The sequence below is a fragment of the Nelumbo nucifera genome, chromosome 2 (genome assembly GCF_055504915.1).
Source record: "Nelumbo nucifera cultivar China Antique chromosome 2, China Antique-T2T, whole genome shotgun sequence".
Lineage (NCBI taxonomy): Eukaryota > Viridiplantae > Streptophyta > Magnoliopsida > Proteales > Nelumbonaceae > Nelumbo > Nelumbo nucifera.
The window spans coordinates 13,247,342-13,270,991 of NC_142650.1; the positions used below are offsets into that span (position 1 = coordinate 13,247,342).

The 23,650-nt window shown below is 36.6% G+C and overlaps 2 protein-coding genes and 1 non-coding gene across 5 annotated transcripts; 1 reads left to right on the forward strand and 2 right to left on the reverse strand.

Moving 5' to 3' along the window:
* Nucleotides 1-1,259: 1,259 nt before the first annotated feature.
* On the forward strand, nucleotides 1,260-9,069 carry LOC104597199 (uncharacterized). 3 transcript variants are annotated; one of them, XM_019197765.2, is made up of 6 exons: nucleotides 1,260-1,399; nucleotides 2,588-2,716; nucleotides 3,134-3,330; nucleotides 4,284-4,478; nucleotides 8,007-8,066; nucleotides 8,636-9,069. In XM_019197765.2, exons 2-6 carry the CDS (start codon nucleotides 2,593-2,595, stop codon nucleotides 8,789-8,791), a joined length of 732 nt encoding a protein of 243 aa, XP_019053310.1. In that variant the 5' UTR covers nucleotides 1,260-1,399; nucleotides 2,588-2,592; the 3' UTR covers nucleotides 8,792-9,069. The 3 variants fall into 3 exon arrangements, with proteins under 3 accessions (XP_019053310.1, XP_010256940.1, XP_010256941.1); XM_010258638.2 differs by having other exon boundaries at nucleotides 1,267-1,404; XM_010258639.3 differs by having other exon boundaries at nucleotides 1,393-1,539.
* Nucleotides 9,070-11,669: 2,600 nt separating this feature from the next.
* Nucleotides 11,670-11,742, reverse strand: TRNAF-GAA (transfer RNA phenylalanine (anticodon GAA)). The gene has a single exon. It is a non-coding gene; the product is annotated as a tRNA-Phe (tRNA).
* Nucleotides 11,743-17,880: 6,138 nt separating this feature from the next.
* Nucleotides 17,881-20,530, reverse strand: LOC104597198 (uncharacterized). The gene has a single exon (XM_010258637.3). It carries the CDS (start codon nucleotides 18,756-18,758, stop codon nucleotides 18,087-18,089), a length of 672 nt encoding a protein of 223 aa, XP_010256939.1. The 5' UTR covers nucleotides 18,759-20,530; the 3' UTR covers nucleotides 17,881-18,086.
* Between the last annotated feature and the right edge of the window lie 3,120 nt (nucleotides 20,531-23,650).

Sequence of the window (23,650 nt, forward strand, 5' to 3'; positions counted from 1 at the left end):
CAAGAGTAGTTAAGTGTAGAGGGTTAGTAAGAATATACCTGAAGTAGTCCCCTAGTCGCAATTGCCCAAGTGTGAGCATGGTGGACGCTTCATAACAACTCCGCACATTGGGTGTTATTAAGCAGGAGGCAATTAAGACGCAAACCATGTGGACGAGCGTTACCTACCATAAATGCATCGATGAGGTGATAAGGGCTTGGCCAAGGCCATAAATCATAATGCCTATCATTAAAGCCCTTCATTAATTTAGGTAGGAAAGAATGATGATGCCCCCAAGAGTTGTAATAAGGTTAGGGGTGGCCACGAGTTGAGTTTTTTTTTTATGAATTATACAAGTTTAGCTTGTAAAAAGTTCGGTTCAACTCGATTTAAATTGAGTATCAAGCTGAGCTTGAACCTAATGAAACTTGACCCGTGAGGTTTATGAGTCTAGTATAATAAATAAATAATTTTTATTATACACACATATTCATATATACATACATACATACATACATATATATAGTTGAACTTGAACTCAAATCTCTAGTTCGAATCGAACTTCCACCCCTAAATAAGATGACTCAAAATCATCAACTAGTAACATCCTAAATTGGTAAAATTCTTGGTCCTCCCTACTTTCATTGTCAACGTTTTTTTGGGAGTAATGTGTAACTCTTTTTAGTTGAGTGGATTTAGCCTAAGGCCTTAAAAGAAAATTAGAAGTTACTTGTCAGCCTCACTAATGAACTCCGGATAGAAGGGAGTAAAACAGTAAATGACGTGACAAAGTATATATGGCAAGTGAGGTCAAGAATATGAACATTTTTCAAAAACAGAATGTTAGGTGATTTTTTCAAGCAAAGTTTTGGCATAACTTCAAATTATAAATGAGCCAAGAAATGTAGCACGAGGCAAAAATAGGAAAAAACAAGGACGAGAGATACAATATAGCGACATGTGGACCAAATCATAAGTCCAAAATAGAACCCGGTCTGAGCCAAGATTGGGCCCAATATATTATAGCAGGAAACTAAGATATGGGGAGAGAGTTATTACCAGCGGGACAAGCAAGAGGGACGAATGAAGCTTCCACTGGTGTGGTCAGTTCCATTTTCGAATTGAGACTTTTAGGCAACAAAATACGTTCCAACCCTCTATCAATATTATCTCACACCGCACATCTTAACTTGAGACTTAAACCCATATCAGATTTGCGGTGTGAGATGATGTTGGTAGAGGGTTGGAATGTGTTATGTTGACAGGTAATCTGGTCACTCCATTTTCGTCCTGTTGTGGCCCGATGGGAGCTGATAAGTATTTGCTTATGCTTGCGACTTTCCCCAACTCCACCGCACCGCAACCCCAGCAAGGGAAGGCTAATACCCTTTTCTCTCCAGCTCTGATTCCTTTCTTCTGGGTAAGGTAATTGTTCTTGCTTCCACTCTTCTCTCCGCGCATCGGACCATGTTCATGTTTGGAATTTGATCTCTCTCTCTCTCTCTCTCTCTAAGTTTTAACAACTAAAGGGTTTTACTTTCTTTATTTACAATTGTTCAGGTATAATCTATTATTTCCATCTGTTTGAATTTGAGTTTTTTTTGGGTTTCTTATTTTGATTTTGATCTATGTGAAAATTATGCCTTAATCTTCCATGTTTTCTCTTCACAGCTATGTTATTTGACTATAGTTATTAGGATGTTTGGATTGATTTGTTGTTTGGGGTATATGAATTCAGGGATTTGTTACGCGTTTCTCTACTTTTAGTTTGATATTCGTGCTATGGAAATTAAAGTTTAGCTTCAAAACTGAACTATTTTGAGTTTTTGTTTCTGCTTTTCCCACAACTAAACTATTGACTAATATGCCTGCGATAGCTGTTTATTATGTATTTCTATAATTTTCTTACCCAAAATTTATATGTTTTTGATTCTGTAAGTTATGGGAAATCATAATGAATTGTACAACAGGATAACCACCAGTGTGTCGGCATAGAAACACATGTATGTCTTTGTTTCGGTGATTCTGTTTTTTCAAATACTTACATGATGGGTGTTCAAGTATGTGAAGTTGGTTAGATCTGGCTGCTGCCGAATACTCTGTTTTGGGTTGTCTCGATGTCTTGAACTGGTTTCCAACCATGTTAGATGCTTGTCATGCAATGCAATTCTCAGATTAAAGATTAAATTAGTTCTCTGATGGGGCAACATATTAGGAAAGGAATAACCACAAACCCATATTAATTGGTATGATCCATGGAAAAGTCTTCAACTAAAATTAACTATTAATATGCCTGTTCTTTTATGATTTTATCCTATTGTAATTTGTTGAATTTGAGTGGCTATTGTCAGTTCTTATCATTTTAAAAGAGCTAAGGACCAGACTCACCTCTAGTTATAATTACATAGAACTATAAGATTTCCTGTCTTTAGCTAATTTGGCTGTGGTGAGATTGTTTAGTTGGGTTACCATTTTTTTTTTTTCAGGCACTGTGAGTGCTATTCACCTATGCTTTTGATCAAATAGAACCGGAAGATTTGTGATATTTATCTAAATTGGCCATGACAAGATTGTTAAGTTTGGTGCTTATTATATATATTTTTTTCAGGCACCATGGTTGTGAGAGGAGGGCTTTTATTTCTTCTTGTATTGGGTATCAGCTGGGTCTATGTTGATGCCAGGGTCCTGGAGATCTCTGATATTTCACAGAGGGAGATGGTCGTCCCTGATGTATATGGTAAGTTTTTAGACTGATTCCAAGCACCATACCCCACCATGTTACTGTTTGAAACTTCTCCTATATTTTCTTCATGAGATTTTAATTTCCTAATACATACATTACCTTGAGCAAAATGGTTTGTCTGTGGTATATAAATGGTTACATAGTTTGATGCTGTAATTTTCTGGCTTCCAGACATTCTCATACCTGCTATGGAAGATTTTTCCCAAATGAATACTTGGGAAAATGAGATCCAGAAACAAATATTTTATTTTAATTGATCTGAGCAAGTGGGGAATCCTCTTAGGCTCCATAGTGCATTGCAACTCTTTGGAGATGTGAAATTGGCTTTTCTTTTATAAATTGATATAGATCATTTTACCTTCTTTTTTTTGACAAAAAGAGTGTTAATACTTTCATGGTTCATGATTTTAGTCAGGCAAATACACTTAAAGGAGCTCAAAAACAAGCTTCAAGCTTTTGATTTGATTCCAAGGAATGAAAGAGTGTGTGATTTGTGTGAACAGTTCACTGCACAGGCATTATACTACCTTGGTGAAAATAAGACCCAATCTGAGGTCATAGACATGCTTCATGTTGCCTGTTCTAGTTTGCACTCTTTCAAACAGCAGGTAACAATGGGAAATTATTTATTTGGTGATATGCCTCTGAGATTCATCTGCTAAACTTTGATTAGTGAATCACCTTTTTCTTTTTTTTTTTTCTTTGATCAATCTGATTAGCGTATCACCTTGTATACTAACTCATGCAAGATTTGACAATATATCATGCATGGTAGCACATAGGCAGGGGGAGGGGCAGGGGCATTGGGAGTGTGGGGTAGCTTATAAGGTTCTTGTGTTGGTTAACTTTTTTGAAGATCTCGTGGTTTATGACCACTTTAGTGAAGTTATCTTTTCCATTGATAAGATATTCTTTTCCTAAATACAGACCAAAAGTTGGGATTTCTTATTGGAGATGGCCATTGCCAGTCTCCTTTTTACTTGGGATATTCTCATCGAAATATTTTAAATGCCTGTTGAGATTAAAATAACCATCTTATTTTATCTTTTTTTTCCTCTTTTGAGACAGTATTGCCTGTTTTTTAAATGCTTAAAACATACAATTTAATATTTATAGGGTTGTTTTAGTTCAAAACTCAAAAGCAGGGAAAATTTTGTTCAGGGACTCTCCTGCACAAAAGGAGCCATGACAGTTGATTGGTTATGGTAAATGCAGCTGAAAATTCCAAGGACCCAATATGTTCCTATATGCCCCATAATCCCACACATGTTAGTAAGCATGACAAGTTTCATGTTGTGAACTTGTGATATTAAATATGACTTAGTTATACCAGTACTTTCAGAAAATGTAGACTTCCATTTTGGTGCTAAGATTGATAATTGGGAATATTTCTAGGTTCCAAAGAAATTGACAAAGTAGGTTCAAAGTCTGCAGGTGCCTTTGGGATTTCTTTCTTTTGTAAAATAGACAGCCTTAGATCAAAATTTGCTCTATATTTATCTTGTTACTGCATTGAACTGTGTTTAGTTTCTTAACTTCCTAAAGAAATTTATTTTGGCAGTGTATCACACTGGTAGACTATTATGGCCCTCTGTTCTTCTTAGAGATTTCTGAGATACAACCTGGAGAGTTCTGCAAGAAAGTGAACCTCTGTAACAAGATGTTAAGTACTCCGAAACAGCATCAAAATAGTTGTTCACTGTGCCATCGTTTTGTGGCAGAAATTTTGGTTAAGTTGAAAGATCCTGGTACTCAGGTTTGTACTTAATCATTTGTTCTACTCTTTTGGTAACATAATGTGGTATATCAGTATAGTTAGACTTAATTTTACAATGTTGCTTACTCTGATATTTATCTGTTTCACCATATGGAACTTTATGTCATGCACAGTTAAGAGCAAAACCAACTGACCATGGACAGACCCAAATATAGGGGCCATTTGGCAAGTCTTTTTGGGAAGATCTTCTAGTAGCTATTGATAATAAAAAAAAAAAGATCTTCTAGTAGCTCTGACAGTCAAAAGACACATTGAGCTTTTGCATGAAGATCTGAGCAGCCCGAAGCTAGTTTGGCTACTGCATGTCTTTCCGTGTGAGAAAGATGCGAAAAGCTCCATCTGGAGCTTTCCGAAACCAGCCCAAAATGGGCTTCTCGCCTTTTTGGCTTACCGACTTTTGGCAGCTAGATCTGTTACGAACCAAATGGAAAAAGACCGCGGCGCGGTCTGCCCGGCTTGTAATCAGCTGAAAGAAGTCAAGCTTAAATGAAATTTAAATTACACCAGTAAACTTGATTGAACTGAACTTCACAAAATTATTTACAGACTATCATTTACCCTTTAGGCTGAGTTTGGAAGGAGTACAAATGCAAATATGTAGAGTGCAAAACCTTATATTTTGTGTTATTTTGTATGTATTTATGCTGTACATATTTGCATTTGTACTGCTTCCAAAGCCTTAAGAATAAGCCAAATTAGTCCTTGCAATCAAGAATTTTCTATTGCTGCATTCAGACTGTTGATATATTGTTAACAGCAGATCAAATCAAACTTAAAAGGCATTAGATGTTTGAATAAACTAATCATAGTATGAAAATGCTGGTCCTGAACTAGTGACACCAGCAGTGAAGAAATTTTGCATCTACAAAAATCATAAAAGAGAAATCCAGATAAAAAAAATTGAGAAAGCCTTTATCATCATATGGATAGCAATGGAAATAGCAGTTTTTTTTCCCCAAATTTCCGTTCTTAAAATAACTTTGAAAACTTGCATACTTAATCTGGGATGCAACTTGGGTGGGAAATATGAAACTTAGGGACTGAGGTCAAGCCCAACCTAAACCAATACACATCTGGGTCTATGATACACTATATTCAGATACCTGAACACACCTAGCATACTAGATTTACTAACAAATTATACTATAAAAATATCTCCACATGTTAGAAATTTAATTAAACTTGGCAAGACATAAGTCTTAAGGGATGGCATCTAGCTTCAAAGTTAGATATAAACACATGATATAAGCATATTAAATGGGATACCTGTCCTATATCTCTGTCCAGAATTTTAACCCCAATGGAATGAAGCCAAGAGCATACTTTGGCCTACATTGAGCTGAGCTTTGATCAGTCCCGGGCTAGTGTTGCATGGAAATGGACATGCGACAAGAACTCTGACTAGGCTGGATGAAAAAGCAAGACTCATGGATATGTCTATAAACAAGTGTAAACTATTAAAATACTCCATATTTATTGAATTTTAACATTATAAACCTACAGAAAGAACTTTTAAAAGGATTATGTTTGTTAATAAAACTTTTGTAGGAAAAATGGCATTCAATGTGTACATTAATTTTTCATTTATGTCAAATAAGCAATGAGAATAGAAGGTGTCCCTCAACAATCTATGAATTGTCAGAGTTTGATGTCTCTGACATGGACCGTTGGGCCCTTTAGGAGAGTTAATGCAACACTGGCTCAGACTACCTGATGCATTAACCCCAGTTCAGCCCAAGTTTTCACTTTTCAGGCCTATGTCCAGCCTGTAGCCTGAAAATTTGGACCCAGGCTTAGGAAAAGATTGTGGTGGGCCGAGTCTGGCCAGGCTTGGGTTAGTTCTACCCTAGCTCTAGTCTAGGTAAATCACATTACAACCTCAATACTATCTTCTCTTATGAGTCACCTTTTTCAAAAAACTCCTAGATAGGGTTCAAATAGCACAAGATACAAACAGAACATGAATGAAAGACTATTAAAAGCTAAGCTTTTGACTTAATCATCAACATCCTAACTTGAACTTACATATGGGCCCCAAAGGCTATATGGTTTCTCTTACAAGAGTGCTGATACAGCATATCACTGGTCCTCCCACTTGAGCCACTAGATGTGCTGACTGACGCTTGTACGTTACTGACAGACCAACCTCAAAGAATCTGAAAAGATGCCAAATATGGTTTTTTTCATTTACTATGTGGTGTTTTCCTAAGTTACTTTATTTCATGAATGTGTCTAATTAACAAAATGTAGCTAAGTTGATAGGACCTGAAAGTCACATCGGTTTTATAGGTAATATTTGAAATAAACAGAAATCTAACAAAGATATTTACCCAGATAAAAGTGTTGTTGATCATAAATAAATGACATTTTGTAACTGACAATCATGAACGATGTCTGACATGGCTTCTTGTACATTTATGATCATGTGATGCTTTTATCAGGGAAGGGCATTGACTGCTAGAATGAACACCTTGTTCAGCCCATGCATTAGTAATGCTCTTGCTAGGGAAGGGCCGAAGGGGTTGAATAGATGCTTTCATTGGGGTTTGGACTCTTACCAGGGTAGTCATCAAAGAATGGTTTCTGTACTTGGGTAGTCTTTTTTGTGGCTGTATTTTGATATTTTCTATTTTCTTGGTCCTTGTACCCAAAGATAGAAGGTTCTTTGTACTTTTTTCTATATTTAGTAAAATGCTTTGATCTTGTTAACTGTGAGAAAAAGGTAAAAATAATCATGTCATGGCCTATCAAAAAAAAAATAATATCATGCTTCTACTGGCATTGTTTCTAAGAGACAACTGGGGTCTTTGTAAATACCTTTGCATAGTATTTAAGGTGTATGCCAGTATCACACACATTTGGAATGCCTTGGGTGTCTACATTTGGATGGCAGGTTTTTCTTTGACGGGTCTCATGATGAACATGTAAAGAAAACAGTTAAGCATTCTGATTTGCAAGTAAACCTATCACCCTTCTCTCCTTACCTGGGCTTGTTCAAAACTGTAAATAACCTGGGGAATAATTGGTTGTCTATCTCAACAAAACCATCTAGTGTATATTTCAAGTCAAGTTTCAACTTTTTGAGGAAAAACTTTCTGAGGATTCCGTTTACCTTTTTCATCCAGTCAGCAGCTTGTATAATAATCTGTGGATGAGGCTCTGTTTGTTTGTAGTGCAATTTCATTTGCATTAGTACAAATTCTTGAGAATGCAAATTCTGGTCCATTTCTACTTTCACTGTGCTTCATGTTTTTCTTTACTTGATCTGTACTCTAAACAAACAAAATAAGGCAAGAGTTGAAGCAAAAATAAGTCAGAATTTACACTCGAATCATTTGCACTCCCATACTTTTTCACCAATGAAAATGAAATTGCACTGCAAACTAGCCAATCCTGAGGGTTCAAAAAGAACATGGACAAACTAGTTTATTAACCTTTTTGTGTTTCAAGGCTATGTAAGCTTTATACTGATGAGAAATCTTTTTTTTTTTTTTTGTGTTATCTCAGTTAGACATAATTGAGATATTTCTAAAGGGATGTGATGCGGTGGAGGGCTATTTAAAGGAGGTAAGTACTATTCAGGAACTCATGTGAAATATCCAGGTGCATTGCTCTTCATTAGTGTATAATTACGAATGTTGTTCCTAGACTATTTAAATGACTTCAAATGCTTCTAGTTTCCATCAAGTTATGGTTACTAAACTGTCAAAATCTACCTTTGGTTTTCAAGATTGATTTTTTTCTATCATTTATTGCTTAAGATAAGCTCCAAAGGGCCACCTCTTTAATCTAGTCTTGTCCAGTTAATGGGCCATTTCTTTAGTTCACCACAAAGCCAAGCCAGTTCCATACTGATAGATAGGCTCTGTAAGCTGTTATTACAATTTGGCATTAGCTGTCCCGAGTCCATTAGGATGTTGCTCATGAATTGTTAAGAATATCTGAGTGACAAGGCAAACCAGAGTGCCAAAATTTGGAGTGTCCTCACAGTGAAACAGTGCACTGAATTACAGAGGTGTGAAAGCATGAAGCAGGAAAGCGACAGATGAATCCATGACTTGATCATGTTATAAATATTTTGAAAGTTGGGTTTTGGTTTTCCCCTCATGTGTCTATTCTTTTTTCAACTATGGCAGTGCAAGAAGCTGGTTTTTGAGTATGCTCCTTTGATCCTGGACAATGCACAGCATATTCTAGAGACAACGGATATATGTACTAAATTCCACGCCTGTCAACCCTCTGTGATTGAGCCAGGAGACATCTTCTATCAACAACACACCCTTATTATCTGAATCTTGAAGTTGACAGCAGGTCCACACAACGGGAAGATTTTCAGTTCTTGGGGAGTAGAATTTATGGGCTTCACTTATTGTTCATAGTAGCATTGTTCTTCCGTGTTAAAAAACAACTGCTAGTTTGTTGTGAGGTATTGCTATTATTGGAAAACTTATTTGCTTGTATCACCATCATTAGAACGGGATAAAATGTCCTTCCAGATCCTTAAATGTGTGAGTTCACTTGTTGGTCTGACCTCAGATTTATTAATCACAATGCCATCTGGTTCTATCAATTGGCTTCATCTCCTATTCTGCTGGTCGATTGTTAACATCAAAAGGAAATTGATATTAAAATATTAAAAAGCATTTAGAAAAATCACAGTTCTCCAAGCTATCTATCTGGGTCTTGGGGGGGTAGACAGAATATACATCTAACCTTTGGCATTTTTTTATACAAAGTGGCCGCTCTTAGAGTTGAAATTGCGTTTCATTGAAACTACCGTTGTCAGTTCAAAATTAGGGGATTGTGAGAGGGGGGAAGTTGGTCAATCGGATTCGCTAAGAAATTCATATTTAATTTTCAGATTAGTGGGGAGTAAAAATTTATTTTTCTAGTGCCATCATGGTTCAAAGTATCGATACGCCTTTGCGTATCGGCAGAGACGTGTCGGTACTTTGATACACATGGAAATATATATATTTTTAGTTTTTTTTTTTCAAAATTTGGTTTTTGAGGAATTAAAAAAAGGGTGGGATCTCGAAACACCTGTACCAAAAGATACCAGATTTTTTGAACCTGGTATCATTTACCCACCATCTCCCAGGTGGATAAGTAATTTTCTTACTTGGGAGAAAGTTGCCAATACTTAAATAAGATAAAAATATCTCTTTTAATAATGGATTTTTATGGTTAAAATGGTTATTATCTTATTGCCTGAGAAATTAAAAAAAAAAACATAGGTAAATGCATTTACTTATCTCGATAAATAACTTACTGAAAAGCCAAACTGAAGGCATAATTGAGTCGTAATGCTTCAAAAAAAGTGAAGCATAGAAACACGTTAGCTTCAAATTAAAAAAAAAAAAAAGATTTTATAACTTATAAAACGAACATATAATAAATTAGGATAGAGTAATAGAACTTAGAAGTATTCATAAAATTAACATATTCTAGACTTTTAGCATTTAATAAAACAACCAACAATGGTTCTTTTTTCCGTATCAAAATCAAATAACTAAATTGTCGGAGGTTTTTGTGGCTTTAGGTCTTTCTGCGCCTCATGCTTGAGACTTTAGGCTTATATCTCTTTCTATCAAAAACTTAAGCCCTTGAGGTAAAACCTCACGGTCTTTTCAAGGCTTAAACATAAAGCAAGGTTGTTCATGCAATCATGCATCTCCTTTCTCCAACCTCCCTTCTTAATTTTTTATTTTTTATTTTTAAATCCATGTAATTAACCATGAAACCAATAAGGAAACAACATAGGCTAAATTATCTCCAACAACCAATAGATAAAGAAATATGACTTTACTTTTCTATTATCTAACCAAGTGGCACCGCTATCCCCCACTTTGTCCTAAATTATCTCTAATTTCTATTTATACTCTCCCCCACTTTTTATCTATATCTATCTAAAGAAAGTTTGAATTAAAAAATTTAAGAATTATTTAAATATTATAACAAAATTATATAATAGATTTAAAATATTTATTAAAACTACAAAAAATAATTATAATGGTATTTAATAATATTTATATTATTAATAATTTTATATTTTGTTCATCACGAAATTATGTACTAATAGTATGAGTTATAATTTTATGGATTATTCAATTAAACTGTTGTTCAAATAATAAAAATTTAACATTAAAAAATATTATCTAAATATTTCAATAACTAAATATCTTAAATAATGAAATATTAAAAATAGCTAAATAATTATATAATATAATATTTAATATTATGTAGTAACTTTAAAATAAATAAAATTAAAATAACGAAACCTTTTAAATACGTTAATAATAATTGTATTTATTGTATTTTTATAACTATTGTATTTTTATTATTAAATTATTTTCAATAATTGTGCATTTTTGCTATAAATTTTCAATAATTATTGGAGATTAAACTATTCTTAGATATTAGACTATTAATTTAAATAAAATTAGGAGTGTTCACAGGCCGGTTCGGTTTGGTTGCAAGTTATTTGGCTAACCAAATCAACTTGGTAAGGTTGGAGAGTTGGTCACCTGAAATTGACTAGCCATTATTGAAACCCGGCCAACTCGGGTTATATCGGTTTGGGTCGATTATTGGTTTGGTTGGTTGAATCAAAAGAGTTAAACTTAAAAGAAAAAAGTAATTTTTATAATTAAATTTAAATTTAAAAAATTATAGTAGTATTATTAAAAAAAATCAATTAATAAAACTAAATCTATGATATAAAATATTTTAGACTAAAAAATATAGGAGTTTTTCCATTTTTTCACACACACACACACACACACACACACACACACATATATATATATATATGTTGGATCAGTTCAGTTTTAGTCAGTTTACAATTGGCCAAACCGAAATTGACCCAACCTACTCGGATTGGAAAATTGCTAGCCAAAGCCGATCGGAAGTATTAAAAAATCAACCAACTTGCATTGAATTGGATCTGATTAATCATTTTGATAAACAATCCTAACTGAAATTAATTATTATTATTTTTGTATTATAAAAAAAATTATTAAAAATAATATATAAAATATAAATAATTATTAATTATTTAAAAATTAAAACATAAAACAATTAAGGTTTGGGGAACCAGAAAATAAACCATAAAGCATAAGCAATCTAGCCCGACCCACATCTTATTTAATCAACTACAAATAAAACTGATGCGGTGAGCGTGGATCGAACACGCGACCTTCAGATCTTCAGTCTGACGCTCTCCCAACTGAGCTATCCCCGCTGGATGGAAGCGTTTGGTAAAGATATATCAAATTCACAAGAATATACAAAAACACAAATTGACAACCATGAGACTGCCCTCGCATAAGATTTATATAGGAAGGTTGTAAGGCCTGAAACCCTCCACATTCTTTGTTGGAGATGTTGGCAGGTAATGTGAATGGAACATGGGTATTTGGGTAGGTAAGGTATGGCCATCGCAAATAAAATAATCCTTGTGAGTTGAGTTCTGAGTTCTAAATATGATGCTCTAGCATTAAGTATAGATTGGCCGTACATGTTTTAGGTGTCTCCGTCCAGTTTATGAACTACATTTATTTAACCTGATAGAAATGCTGGGGTCGAACCTACCGCATTTAAAGTTTTGTTTATCTTCTTAGATAATCCACGAACGGTGGTCTGAACATAAAAGAAGATTGTCTCAACTCTCAACTCAACAACGTTGCGATAGAAGATATATCATGTTCGATGTCATTTTTTGGGGACTTGTATACCTATTTTTGAAAAACCAATAATTAATGTATTAATTGTGGGTACGAATGTATCGATATTTATTGATGTTGAGTTACTATGAATATGAATATATTAAAGATGATCTTCTTACTGACGTACCATACAAACTAAACTACAAAGCCATGGGCACCCTGCTCGCCCATCCAAATGGATTGGAGCAGGACCGGAGAGATTGGGATTTTAAATCAGCAAGGTTGAGTGCAACCAGACTAGTCAGTTGTTTCTATCATGTAGACTTTGAAATTTGGATGAAAAGTGACGAGAGAAGATAGAGATGATGAATTAGTAGTCCCCTCGTCTTCCCTTTTTGGGTAGGCAAAAATTTAGAATGGTATTGTTCTTACCATAACAACAGCTTTGCTAATTGCTGGTGATCCAACAAGCCCCTAGTGTCGGCCTTACCCTCTCATTGAGAACTTTCACACAACAATACTCCTATGCCACGAGGCAAAATGATCTCTCTTTATTTTGACTTGTTCTTCAATTTTAATGTAATACTTCAACAGATAGAGCCTACTGATTTGTGAGCGAAATAATAATAATAATAATAATAATAATAATAATAATAATAATAATAATAATAATAATAATAATAATAATAATAATAATAATAAAAAGAAAGAATCTTGTATATGGTAAGTCATAAAACTGACATGAAGAGAACTTGAGCCTAGATCGAGGACCATCAATATAATAGAGAGTTCAGGTGGCGTTTGGTAGCACGATAAGATATGGTATTCTGCTATGTATGGACGGTAATCTTGTATATGGTAAGCTATAAAATTGACATGAAGAGAACTTGAGTCTAGATCGGGGACCATCTATATAATAAAGAGTTCAAGTGGCGTTTGGCAGTGTGTAAATATCATGGATGGGACCGTTTTAGTCTTATCCATGGTAAGATATGGTGTTTTGCTATGTGTGGACGGTAATCTTGTATATGGTAAGCCATAAAACTAACATGAAAAGAACTTGAGTTTAGATCGAGGACCATCTATATAATAAACAGTTCAGGTGGCGTTTGGTAGTGTGTAAATATCATAGATGAGATCGTTTTGGTTCTGTCCATAGTAAGATATGGTGTTTTGCTATAAAGTAGCATGGACAAGGACGTGTCACACCCCAATTTATCGTTCATAGTATTTTCTCGTGGATGGTCCACACTATGGTATGGACTATTTGTGGGAAGGTTTCAATTTAACACACTTATGCTACACTAGTCCAATTACTCTCATTTTATTTAATATTTTAATAATTTTTAAATTTTTAAATTTTTAAATTTTAATATTTTATCAATAAAATAGTAAAACAAGTCCGATGGTTCTCCTTCTCCACTCTTTTTTTATTATTTAAATATTAATTTTTTAATATTTTATCAATAAAATAATATTTAAAATATAATTTTTGTAATTTTTAAAATAATATTTTTAATTATTTAAAAAATACAATTGTTGCCTACATATTAATTTATTGATGCCTTTTTTTTTAAATTTATTTATCATATAAAATGCAGAAATTAGATATTTATGATTGACTATGTAAATCTTCCATAAAATGTATATGAGATACATAAAATCAAAAAGTGTGGTGTAGACTGGTCCGATCCATACAATCTATCCACAGTTAAAAACAACTGTGGACTATGGTGTGATGTGGATTGGTCTCTGCCAAAGGCGTGATGTGAATTAGTCTACACCCACTAATTTCTCATCCACACTATAGAACACCCCTTTAAACGAATCGTTGTCAAATGTGACTGAAATAGAAGACTTCACCTAACAAACAATCCATAAACTTTTCCATATGTGGGCACAGGCAAGACAGGCTTAGCCTATGAGTCTCTTTTTCTCTTTTATAGCAGGAACACTCAAATTACCCAGTTATAAAACTGAAAAAGCTCTATCTTTTCTCTCCCTTCCCTGGTTCCCTATCCCGCGAATGGCTAACTAAATAAAATATGAAGAACGGCTCAATTTTAGCCCATTTCACCGCGTTACTGCTATGAGTTGAGTTCTGGCTGCTGTGTAATACTGGGCTGGAAGAGCTAAAACTGAGCAGTTTGGGGGGAATGCCTTAACATTTCATGCTGAAAATTTGGCATTTTGGAAACACAATCTGTTTCCTGTTTGATTCTCTGGGTCTCAAAATCCATGAAAACCAAAAACCAATAGTAGGACAGCCCTCCAAAATCCAAATGGGCTCAGAGTAGCTAATTTATGAAGGGTCCATGCCCAGCCCAAAGAATCTCTCCTATGGATGGACTGTCCACATTGGCCTCTGGCAGAAATGCCAGAAAATGCCATCTGATGGAAAAGAGAGAGGAATTCTGACCACGTAGATTTATCAATATCAGCAGTGGAATTTTATAATTTGTTTTTCTTGGAAGTGGGGACGGTGGTTTTACGTATAAACCATTATGTAAAATAAACTGTATTAAGCAGACTCAAGCAAGGTTCAAAATATCAATATGTTTGATACACCGGTAGGGTGTATTGGGTTATATTGGCATTGTCTTTTTTTTTTTTTACTTTTTTTTTATTTTTTTAAAACTGGTTCGGGGGCGGTTTAAAGCTCCTCTACCCCCTGAATCGGCCAGAACCCCGATACACCCTTTATAAAAACGTATTGGAGAACTTCCAAAACGATACATATCAATCAATACAAGTCGATATGTGTCAATACTATGAACCTTGAACCCAAATTTTTCTTCTTTGAAAGAAAAACAAAATTCAAGACTATAGTTTAATAATACCCGTACAGGCTACAGCACAAATACAATGTGAAAAGAGTTTGTATATATTCAAGAACACAAAAATATTAGGTGAAAAATTCAAACAAGTATACATAGTATGGTAGAAAGATCTAATTCATCTTTATTAAAAAAAAAAAAAAAAACAAATGAAAGGTTTAACATGTTAAAAAGTGAATCTAGCTACTACTTTTTTTTTTTGAGTTATAATTTAATCATCATCATCATCTATGCCTTATTCCCATATGGTGATTGAGATTGATTACATGAATCTTATTTTCTCATTTCAAGAGTTTGGCAAAATTTTAATGCTAATTGCCTACTGATAGTATGTGACGAATTCACACTAGCAGAGTATTGGAGTTGCAATTTGATAGGCATGAATAACTTTTGAACGTATGAAGACGTAGAAAATATAATCATATTTGTATAAGCTTTATTAGAAAAACAAAGTATTCTATTTGTTTATTTCATATATTTAAAAGTTCTTATTATTTGTGTGCAAATGTATTTATACAAAAAAATTACATATTTTTCCACAGTGATTTTCCATTCCATTTTTTAATACAGAAACGAATATATAATATTTGTATCATGGGCATAACTACTATGTCTGCAATTTAGAACTTTTGTATTATTGGCAAACGTTCCCTTAATTGTATTTGATTTTGGTGGAAAAATCATCCATCAATGAAAAAGTCAATTGATACGTTTAAAATTTTAATGGACCATTGGAGGTTTTTTGATATAAATAAATAATGTATATGAAAAAGTCAATAGAGTAAATGATTTACATCAGAATTTTATACCGGTCTGTATTTAATGAAAACAAACCAACAATCGTCCGCATTTAAACCAAAATTAAACACAGCCTCTCATTCTTATTTTCAGTGATAACTTTTTTATTTTTTCATTGGATGAAAACTGAGAACTACAAAATAGAACGAATACTATAACGCCATTGGGGAACACCTGGAAAGTCTTACATAAATGACAAAACCTCTATGAAGGAGGACGATCTAGATAGTTATATAGAATTAACCGATTTAAAGCTATATTAGTAAGCATGTCCGCACACCTAGCTTCCTTATAACAGTGAGCAAGTTCAAAACATTGAGATCGACCCATTAGTTGGTTGGTACTTGCTACTTCATTTCCCCACTAATCTAATATCAGTCGCTAAACTTTGTTTGGTATTATAAACTATAAACTACGTTTTCCTTCCCTTTGCACTCTGATATGGGTGAGTTGTTAGATACTTGGATTAGATTTTAGTTAGGAGGAACTGATTTGGACTCAAGTGGTGGGTGGTATTTGTCAATGTAAGATGAACGGTAGCATCATCATGTGTGCATGTATGTTACCCTTATGTATACAATGATATATGTATGACATCATTGAGTAAATTCTATATTAGGCTGCGTTTAGAATCCGTGTAAAAGTACATTGATAATGTTTTATATGACCGTTATTAAGTGATAGTTGTATTTTTAAAAAACGTGATGCAATCAATATAAATATTAAATCAATATAGAATTTTATATTAATTCATGACATAGAATTTCACTCTATTCAAATATACACACAATTGAATCAAAATAAAATTTTACATTAATCATTATTATACATTCCTTCTAAACAATAATAAAATCAAACCAATATAATTATTTACATCGTTCTTCATTTATTCCCGATTCCAAACAGAGCCTTTGACACTTTAACAGGAATGATTAAAGGAGGGAGTAGAAAAAGGCCTTAACACTTTAAAAGGAATGATTAAAGGAGGGAGTGGAAAAGGAAGGTTCTTGGCTTCTTGCCTCCCTTTTGAAGACCAAAGTCTCCTAAAGTAATAAGCAGGTGGGGATAGGGGATGGGGAAGGTTGGGCCCCCATTTGAGGCTTCAACAATTAATGCTGCTCTGCTTTTCTAATTGGGTGCATAGTGCGAGACAGCTGCTTTGCTATCTGTCCTCACCCTCCCCCTGTCATCATAAGTCTCACGAGAGTCAATGTGTCTATCCATCATTTAACCAACAATCCAACTACCTCCTTTTTTTATATATTTTTCTTTTTTGCCCTTTTCCGAGTTTCTCTTCTCTGCAACATCTCTTTAACTCAACCATGGTCCACTGTTTCATCCCATTATCCGATGGACTAAAATTCACACATACGCATATAAATTATAGACCAGCTTCAGACATAAATCCCCACTACCTTAATTAAATAATTTTTGGACGGTCTGGATGTCATAGATGTCCGCGTGTGCCAACTATTAAAATCTTTGATCATCCCAAATTGAGGGGAAAGTATTGATCAGACGGACAGGATCATTTGGAGACACCAACTTGACGACCCCCATTTGGATGGATCACGTGGTAACATGTGTAAGATATTAAATCCCTCGTGATTCCTGTAATCCTGTTGGGTGGAACATCGAAAAAAATTCAGAAAAGAGAAAAAGAGGGCATTCAGGCTTCAGCAACATATTGATGGTTGATTCCTACAATACCCCCTCATTGTTAGCAGAATCACATTTTTGCCCTTGCCTTTGAAGTTCGTATATGCTGCCGTCTGCAGATAAGCTGTTCGATCCCATGGTCCTATGGAAGATCTGATCTGCTCTTCACATTTGGCGCTTCACAGGCGCCTCACATACACACATCCTATGATTCCTATCATATATTGAAACATTTCCCGTATTATTCACGAGAGATGTTCCCAATGCACGGTGGATGTAGATGTGAGGCGCCCATTAGTGAGGAGACAGATCCCGTCACGTCCTATGGGAGGAGGAAAGGAGACTGGACTAGTCGAGTCGACTGGAGATGAGAGAAATCTGAACTGATACATGGTGTTTATCAACAACTCACTGTATTCATTTCAACATGAAAATCCCAGTTTTTTTCTCTTACATATAATGAAGAAAATTAAAGAACACACAAACAAAAATAATCCTTCAATCCGCTGCTTCCCATGACCATGAGGGGAAAAGAAGAGGAACAAATTTTCTCAGGAAAAAATTGAACACAGAAGGAGGGAAAATTAAACAAAGAAATATAGAATGAAAGAAGAATCTTCTTTTTTTTAGTGAGCCATGGCAACCGGAGGCGAGAAACTGATGCTTTTCTGGCTCGGTAATGCGAGCATTGCAGTGTGATCCAAGAAATCTTTAAGTGCAACCACAGATTGTAAAATTGTTCTCAGGTCATCCGCACACGAGAACCCAGGACTACCCACTTGCCGAACTGCATACACGTAGAAGGTGATACATCCTTTCCTAAACTTGAAACGAGCCATCTCGGACCCGGTAAGACCCCTTATAAGCTTCCGGTTCACTTCTCCAAGGGGAATCTCAGGCGGCCATATACGGTCGACGCTGGATTTCATGCTCTGGGATTCAAAAACGAAGAGTATTACTTTAGACTTCTTTGTGCCGAGGCCGAGCGTGAGTGTGTGCCACGCATGATGTGCTAAGATGGTGAAGTTGGTAGGCAAGAAGGCTGTGGTCGATGGAAAGGGCTGACTGCTACTGTGTTGATTGTGGTGGTGATGCTGGTAGTGGTGGGCGTTAGGGGGTGGCAGAGCAAGGAGGCGTAGGAACTCCAGAGGTGAGGCTCGTCGAACGGTGAAGGATTTTACGATGAACTGGCCGCCAAAACGGAGTCCTTTGACGTCGGAGCTCGGCTTGAAAGTAGGATCTGATGAGGATTTATTAGAGTTTTTATGTTTCTGTTTCTTCTTCTCTTTCTCTTCCATGGCGGTGGGTTGCAGTTTCTGCTTTCTAACTGCTATATAGGCGGCAGGTGGAGTGGCGATGGATGTCTGCGTTTTGTTTGAAAACAGACCAATCTGGGTCTTAGGTGATATATTGGTTGGTGTTTGTTTTGTTTCTTTCTCTGTCTTTTGTATGAGAAATTATGGTCCAAGGTAAGGATTGGGGTTTATTCACTTTATATGAATCTGTTTAATAATTTTCTTTATTCACTTTCTATTTTCTGAAAACTCGGTGTGAGGATTGTGGTTTTGTACGTTGATCTATAGTTTTGGTTAATTGCAATCTTTTTATTTGTTTTGTTGCGTAAGTTCTTTTCTGCAATTAAAACAAATCACTGAAGTAGTCTGGCATTAATGAGTAGTTGAATATTTTAATAAAATACCAACTGATGTTGCCCTCTTTTCATGTGCATCCAACTATGATTTTATGTATCCATGATGCATTTCGTTATTCATGTTTACATCAGTACACAAGCCACATGCGGATTTAACGGATGGCCATTTAAATTGAGATGACCAAGTTTTGCATCAAGCATTTTGTGAACGAAAGTCTTTTTGTCATGTGAAAGCATGCAGAGATCTGCAGTTCCATAACTGAGTCCATGTGAAGTGGATCAGACAGCAACACTTCTGCTTTTGAGAACAACTCCACTGAGAAAATAAATGAAAACAAAGTAACAGTCTCATTCCAAGAGTTCACAAGTTAAATGATCATACAGGTGTAACACAGAGGATTGACTTGATTATAATTGTGACCCAATTGCAGAAGCTCCTCTACAAAACTGTCCACAATCAAAAGGTCCCATTTGATCTTTTGCAATGGCATTTACACAATCCAGTTACTTTTACTTGTTTATAGAGCTTATGGTAACAATCTTTTTGATTCGTTTCACTGGAAAACAGAGATTCAATTTGCGCTGTTGATTATGATCTACAAATCTCAAATTGTAATGGAAATAGCCAGACTAACTCCGGCTGCAGACTGGCCACCCACCTGCCATGTCCATTGGTTTGGTGAAAGTCTCTATAAAGGAAGAAAGAAGTGGTCTTTTCTGACTTTTATAGTTGGGAAAGATACAGTTGGCTTGCCACATATGACAGCCTACATGTCTTCTGGTTAAAGTTATTTCCTTCTAAAGGCACCTTAGCCTTTTGCATTCTTCACTTCTTGAAAAGAAGTTTCAGAGCCCAAAAGAAAACCAACCATAAGCATTTAGACTTGATGGACCGTCATCTCCATGGACCTAATGAACATTCCCGAAGTCTTATGTCCTGCTGTTCTGCTTTTCCTTTTTTGTTGGGATAAGGCATGGATGGTGATGATGATGACATTATATTTTGTTCTTTAGCCCTTCACCCTGTTCCACTCTTTCAATATCAGGGACCAGCAATGTGCATATTTAGGAGGCCTAAGGTTGTGTTTGGTACCATTGCTGTTTCTACCTGAAATTCTCTGGTTGATCAATAAAAATTGGCATACAACTGCTATTTTAGGCTGTTTATAGTTCAAATTCAAATCGGCATGCCTTAAAAATGCATGTGTAGGAGGATGTTTGTAGAAATGTCAAATTGATGTTTCTTACTCCACAGGTGATGAGGACGGATTTTTCCCTTCAATGACATTGTGACACATGGCACCTCAGAACAACTAGGTGACACCCGGAACCACTCAAGCAACAACTTGCCAAGTTGATCTCGGGGGGCGATACTTAAGCAAGGCCTATATAAAGGCACCAACCCCAATGGCAGAGCAAGCAAGTAAGCAAGTTCTAGCTCTCATACTTTGTGATTTTTAGCTTGCAGTCTACTATGAGAGTTTTGACTTAAGCATTGGAGCGATCTCGTCGGGTTAGCCACCCCGGGTCTTCTGACATTTGGTTCCTTGCAGGTCTCTAAAGAGCAACAAAGCTCATCAACTCAGCTCAGCACCTGGTCAGCCCGACACATCACAGGCAGCTTGGCACCTGGTCAGCCCAGCACCTCACAGGCAGCTTGGCACCTGGTCAGCCCAGCACTTCACAGGCAGCTCACCACCTGGTCAGCTCGGCACCTCATAGGCAGCTCGGCACTATAGTCAGCTCGCCATCTAGCTTGCCCATCTTGACTCAGCTCGGTAGCCAAAGTTCTCCACTTCGGCCTGAGTCATCGGCCACTTGGAAGCAGACCAAATGACGAGGTACCTAGCCAAAAAATCGATACTTAACCAAAAATTGATTCTTCAATTGGTGTCGTCTGTGGAAAACGCTACAAAAAGTCAAGTTCTCATCCTCTAAAAGGCTAAATCCTCTTCTTCCAGAAAGCTAAGTCCTCACTTTTTAGAAACTAAAGCCCTCGCTTTATAGTTTCCATTTTTTATGAACTCAAAGACTATGCAGGAAGTTGATAGTTAACAGACTAAGCAACTCTATCAACTTTATTTCAACTCGGATAAAGCCTCATCAGTCATCTCCACGAGGTCCCCTCTACAAAGATGAGCTTTTCGTGGCTTCCGCAGGAGTTGGCGGCCAACAGACTGCATGAACGCCCTTGTTGATCGAGCCTTCCAAGGCTCCTGTGCGAGCTGGCGACCTAAAGTCAGTAGTGCTGCCCCTGTAGGTCGAGCTCCTAGTAGCTTCTTGTAGGAGTGGATGACCGGTGTCACGAGGCTGATGCAATGCAGCCATAGCACTAAAGTACCGAACTAGCGAAGACCTCGGTACCACATAAGACCCAGTCGCCTCTTCGGCATGGGAAAAATCAAGGAGAGTGGACTACGAGTCGCTCCCAGAGCCTAAGGGCCAAAATACTGAACTAGCAAAGACCTCATCACCACATAAGACCCAGTCGCCTCTTCGGCATGGGCAAAATCAAGGAGCGGACTGTGAGTCGCTCCCAGAGCCTAAGGAATTGAATCGACGCTTACGAGCTCATCGAATTATTCATTCCGGGCCAAAAGGAGAAATCTACTCCCTTCGCCGAGTTACTTTCAGCTCGGGAGTGGGGGGCAAATGATGAGGGTGGATTTTGCCCTCTAATGACATTGTAACACATGGCACCTCAGAACAACTAGGTGACACCCGGAACCACTCAGGCAACAACTTGCCAAGTTGATGGTGTCCAACCTGGCGACCTGACACAAGCACCGACCTGGCGGTCTGGCACATGTTCCGACCCAGCGACTTGCAAGACGTGCTCACCGACGAATTCGGCATGCATATCCAAACACTCCCACGATCCTTGGAAGTTGGCCCACGTCGAACGATCTGAAGGGTGGTCAACGTGCATGGCGGTTACTTCCAGGAATCTCGGACTAGTTAGACACGACCTCCCGGAGATCTTGGGGGCGATACTTAAGCAAGGCCTATATAAAGGCACCTACCCCAGTGACAGAGCAAGCAAGTAAGCAAGTTCTAGCTCTCAGATTTGGTGATTTTTAGCTCGCAATCTACTATGAGAGTATTGACTTAAGCATCGGAGCGACCTCGCCGGGTTAGCCACCCCAGGTCCTCTGACATTTGGTTCCTTGTAGGTCTCTAAAGAGCAACGAAGTTCATCAATTCAGCTCGGCACCTGGTCAGCCCGGCATATCACAGGCAGCTCGGCACCTGGTCAGCCCAGCACCTCACAAGCATCTTGGCACCTGGTCAGCCCAGCACTTCACAGGCAGCTCACCACCTGGTCAGCTTGGCACCTCATAGGTAGCTTGGCACTATAGTCAGTTCGCCATCTATCCTGCCCAGCTTGACTCAGCTTGGCAGCCAAAGTTCTCCATTTCGGCCTGATTCATCGGTCACTTGGAAGCAGACCAAATGACGAGGTATTTAGCCAAAAAATCGATACTTAACCAAAAATTGATTCTTCAACGGGGTTGACGTCTAATCATTCTAGAAAAAGTCTCATATGTGATGTTACAAAACATATCTCTCACCAGTCACCACTTTGTATTGGTCAACCCAAAACCTTTCAGGTAGAAACAGAAATTGTACCGAAAAAGGTCAGCCCATTGCATGAGGCTCTTGCCAATGCGGGGTCTGGGGAGGGACAGATGTATGCAGTCTTACCCCTACACATACAGAGAGGCTGTTTCCGAGATTTGAACCCTAGTCACCCAGGTTGCAATGGAGCAACCCAACTGTTGCGTCAAGGCCCACCCTCAAACAGCAATCGTACCAAACACAACCTAAAATAGAGGAAGTTAACACGAACCTGCCTTCCCAAATTTGTCAACTACCATGTAACAGTACCATGACCCAATTAAGACCCACCTACACATTGAAAAAACTCGTCAATTTAGCAGATACTGTGGTAGTTAAATCTAGTGGTGATGTTACTTTAATGTCACAAATACCCTAGATTTGGTCTCAGGAATTGCAAGCATGAGAAATCCTTAACATTGGACAAGAGAAATATGTTAAAAGAATATAGTACATTTCTCTTGTCTCTGTGAGAACCTGTATAAGAGTAACACGTGTAGTGAAAATGCAGTTTACTCTGTACCTACAAGATGCCTTGGGTACTTATAGATCAACAACTAGCTCAAAAGGCTATATTAACTACTAGATCTTATGCAAGAATTTGATATGTCAAATCTTTCGTGTTTTATAGGGTAAATAGCCACCAGGTCACTTACCATGTAAAGTTCAGATTTCACAGGATTCCTCAACAAAATATGAGTTGTAAACAAACTTGGTGAGAGCAACGAATAAGAATGCTTTTCTATATCAAACAAAGGTAAAGAGCTCTATTGTATTTTTAATGTTCTTTTATAGTATTTTTTTAGTTGCTTTAATGTTTGTTAAATTAGATTTCTTATTTCTTGAATAAAACTTGTATCATTGTTAAATTTTGCTCTGTCCTCTGCACATTATTAGTACCAGTGTAAGAGCACATGCTAT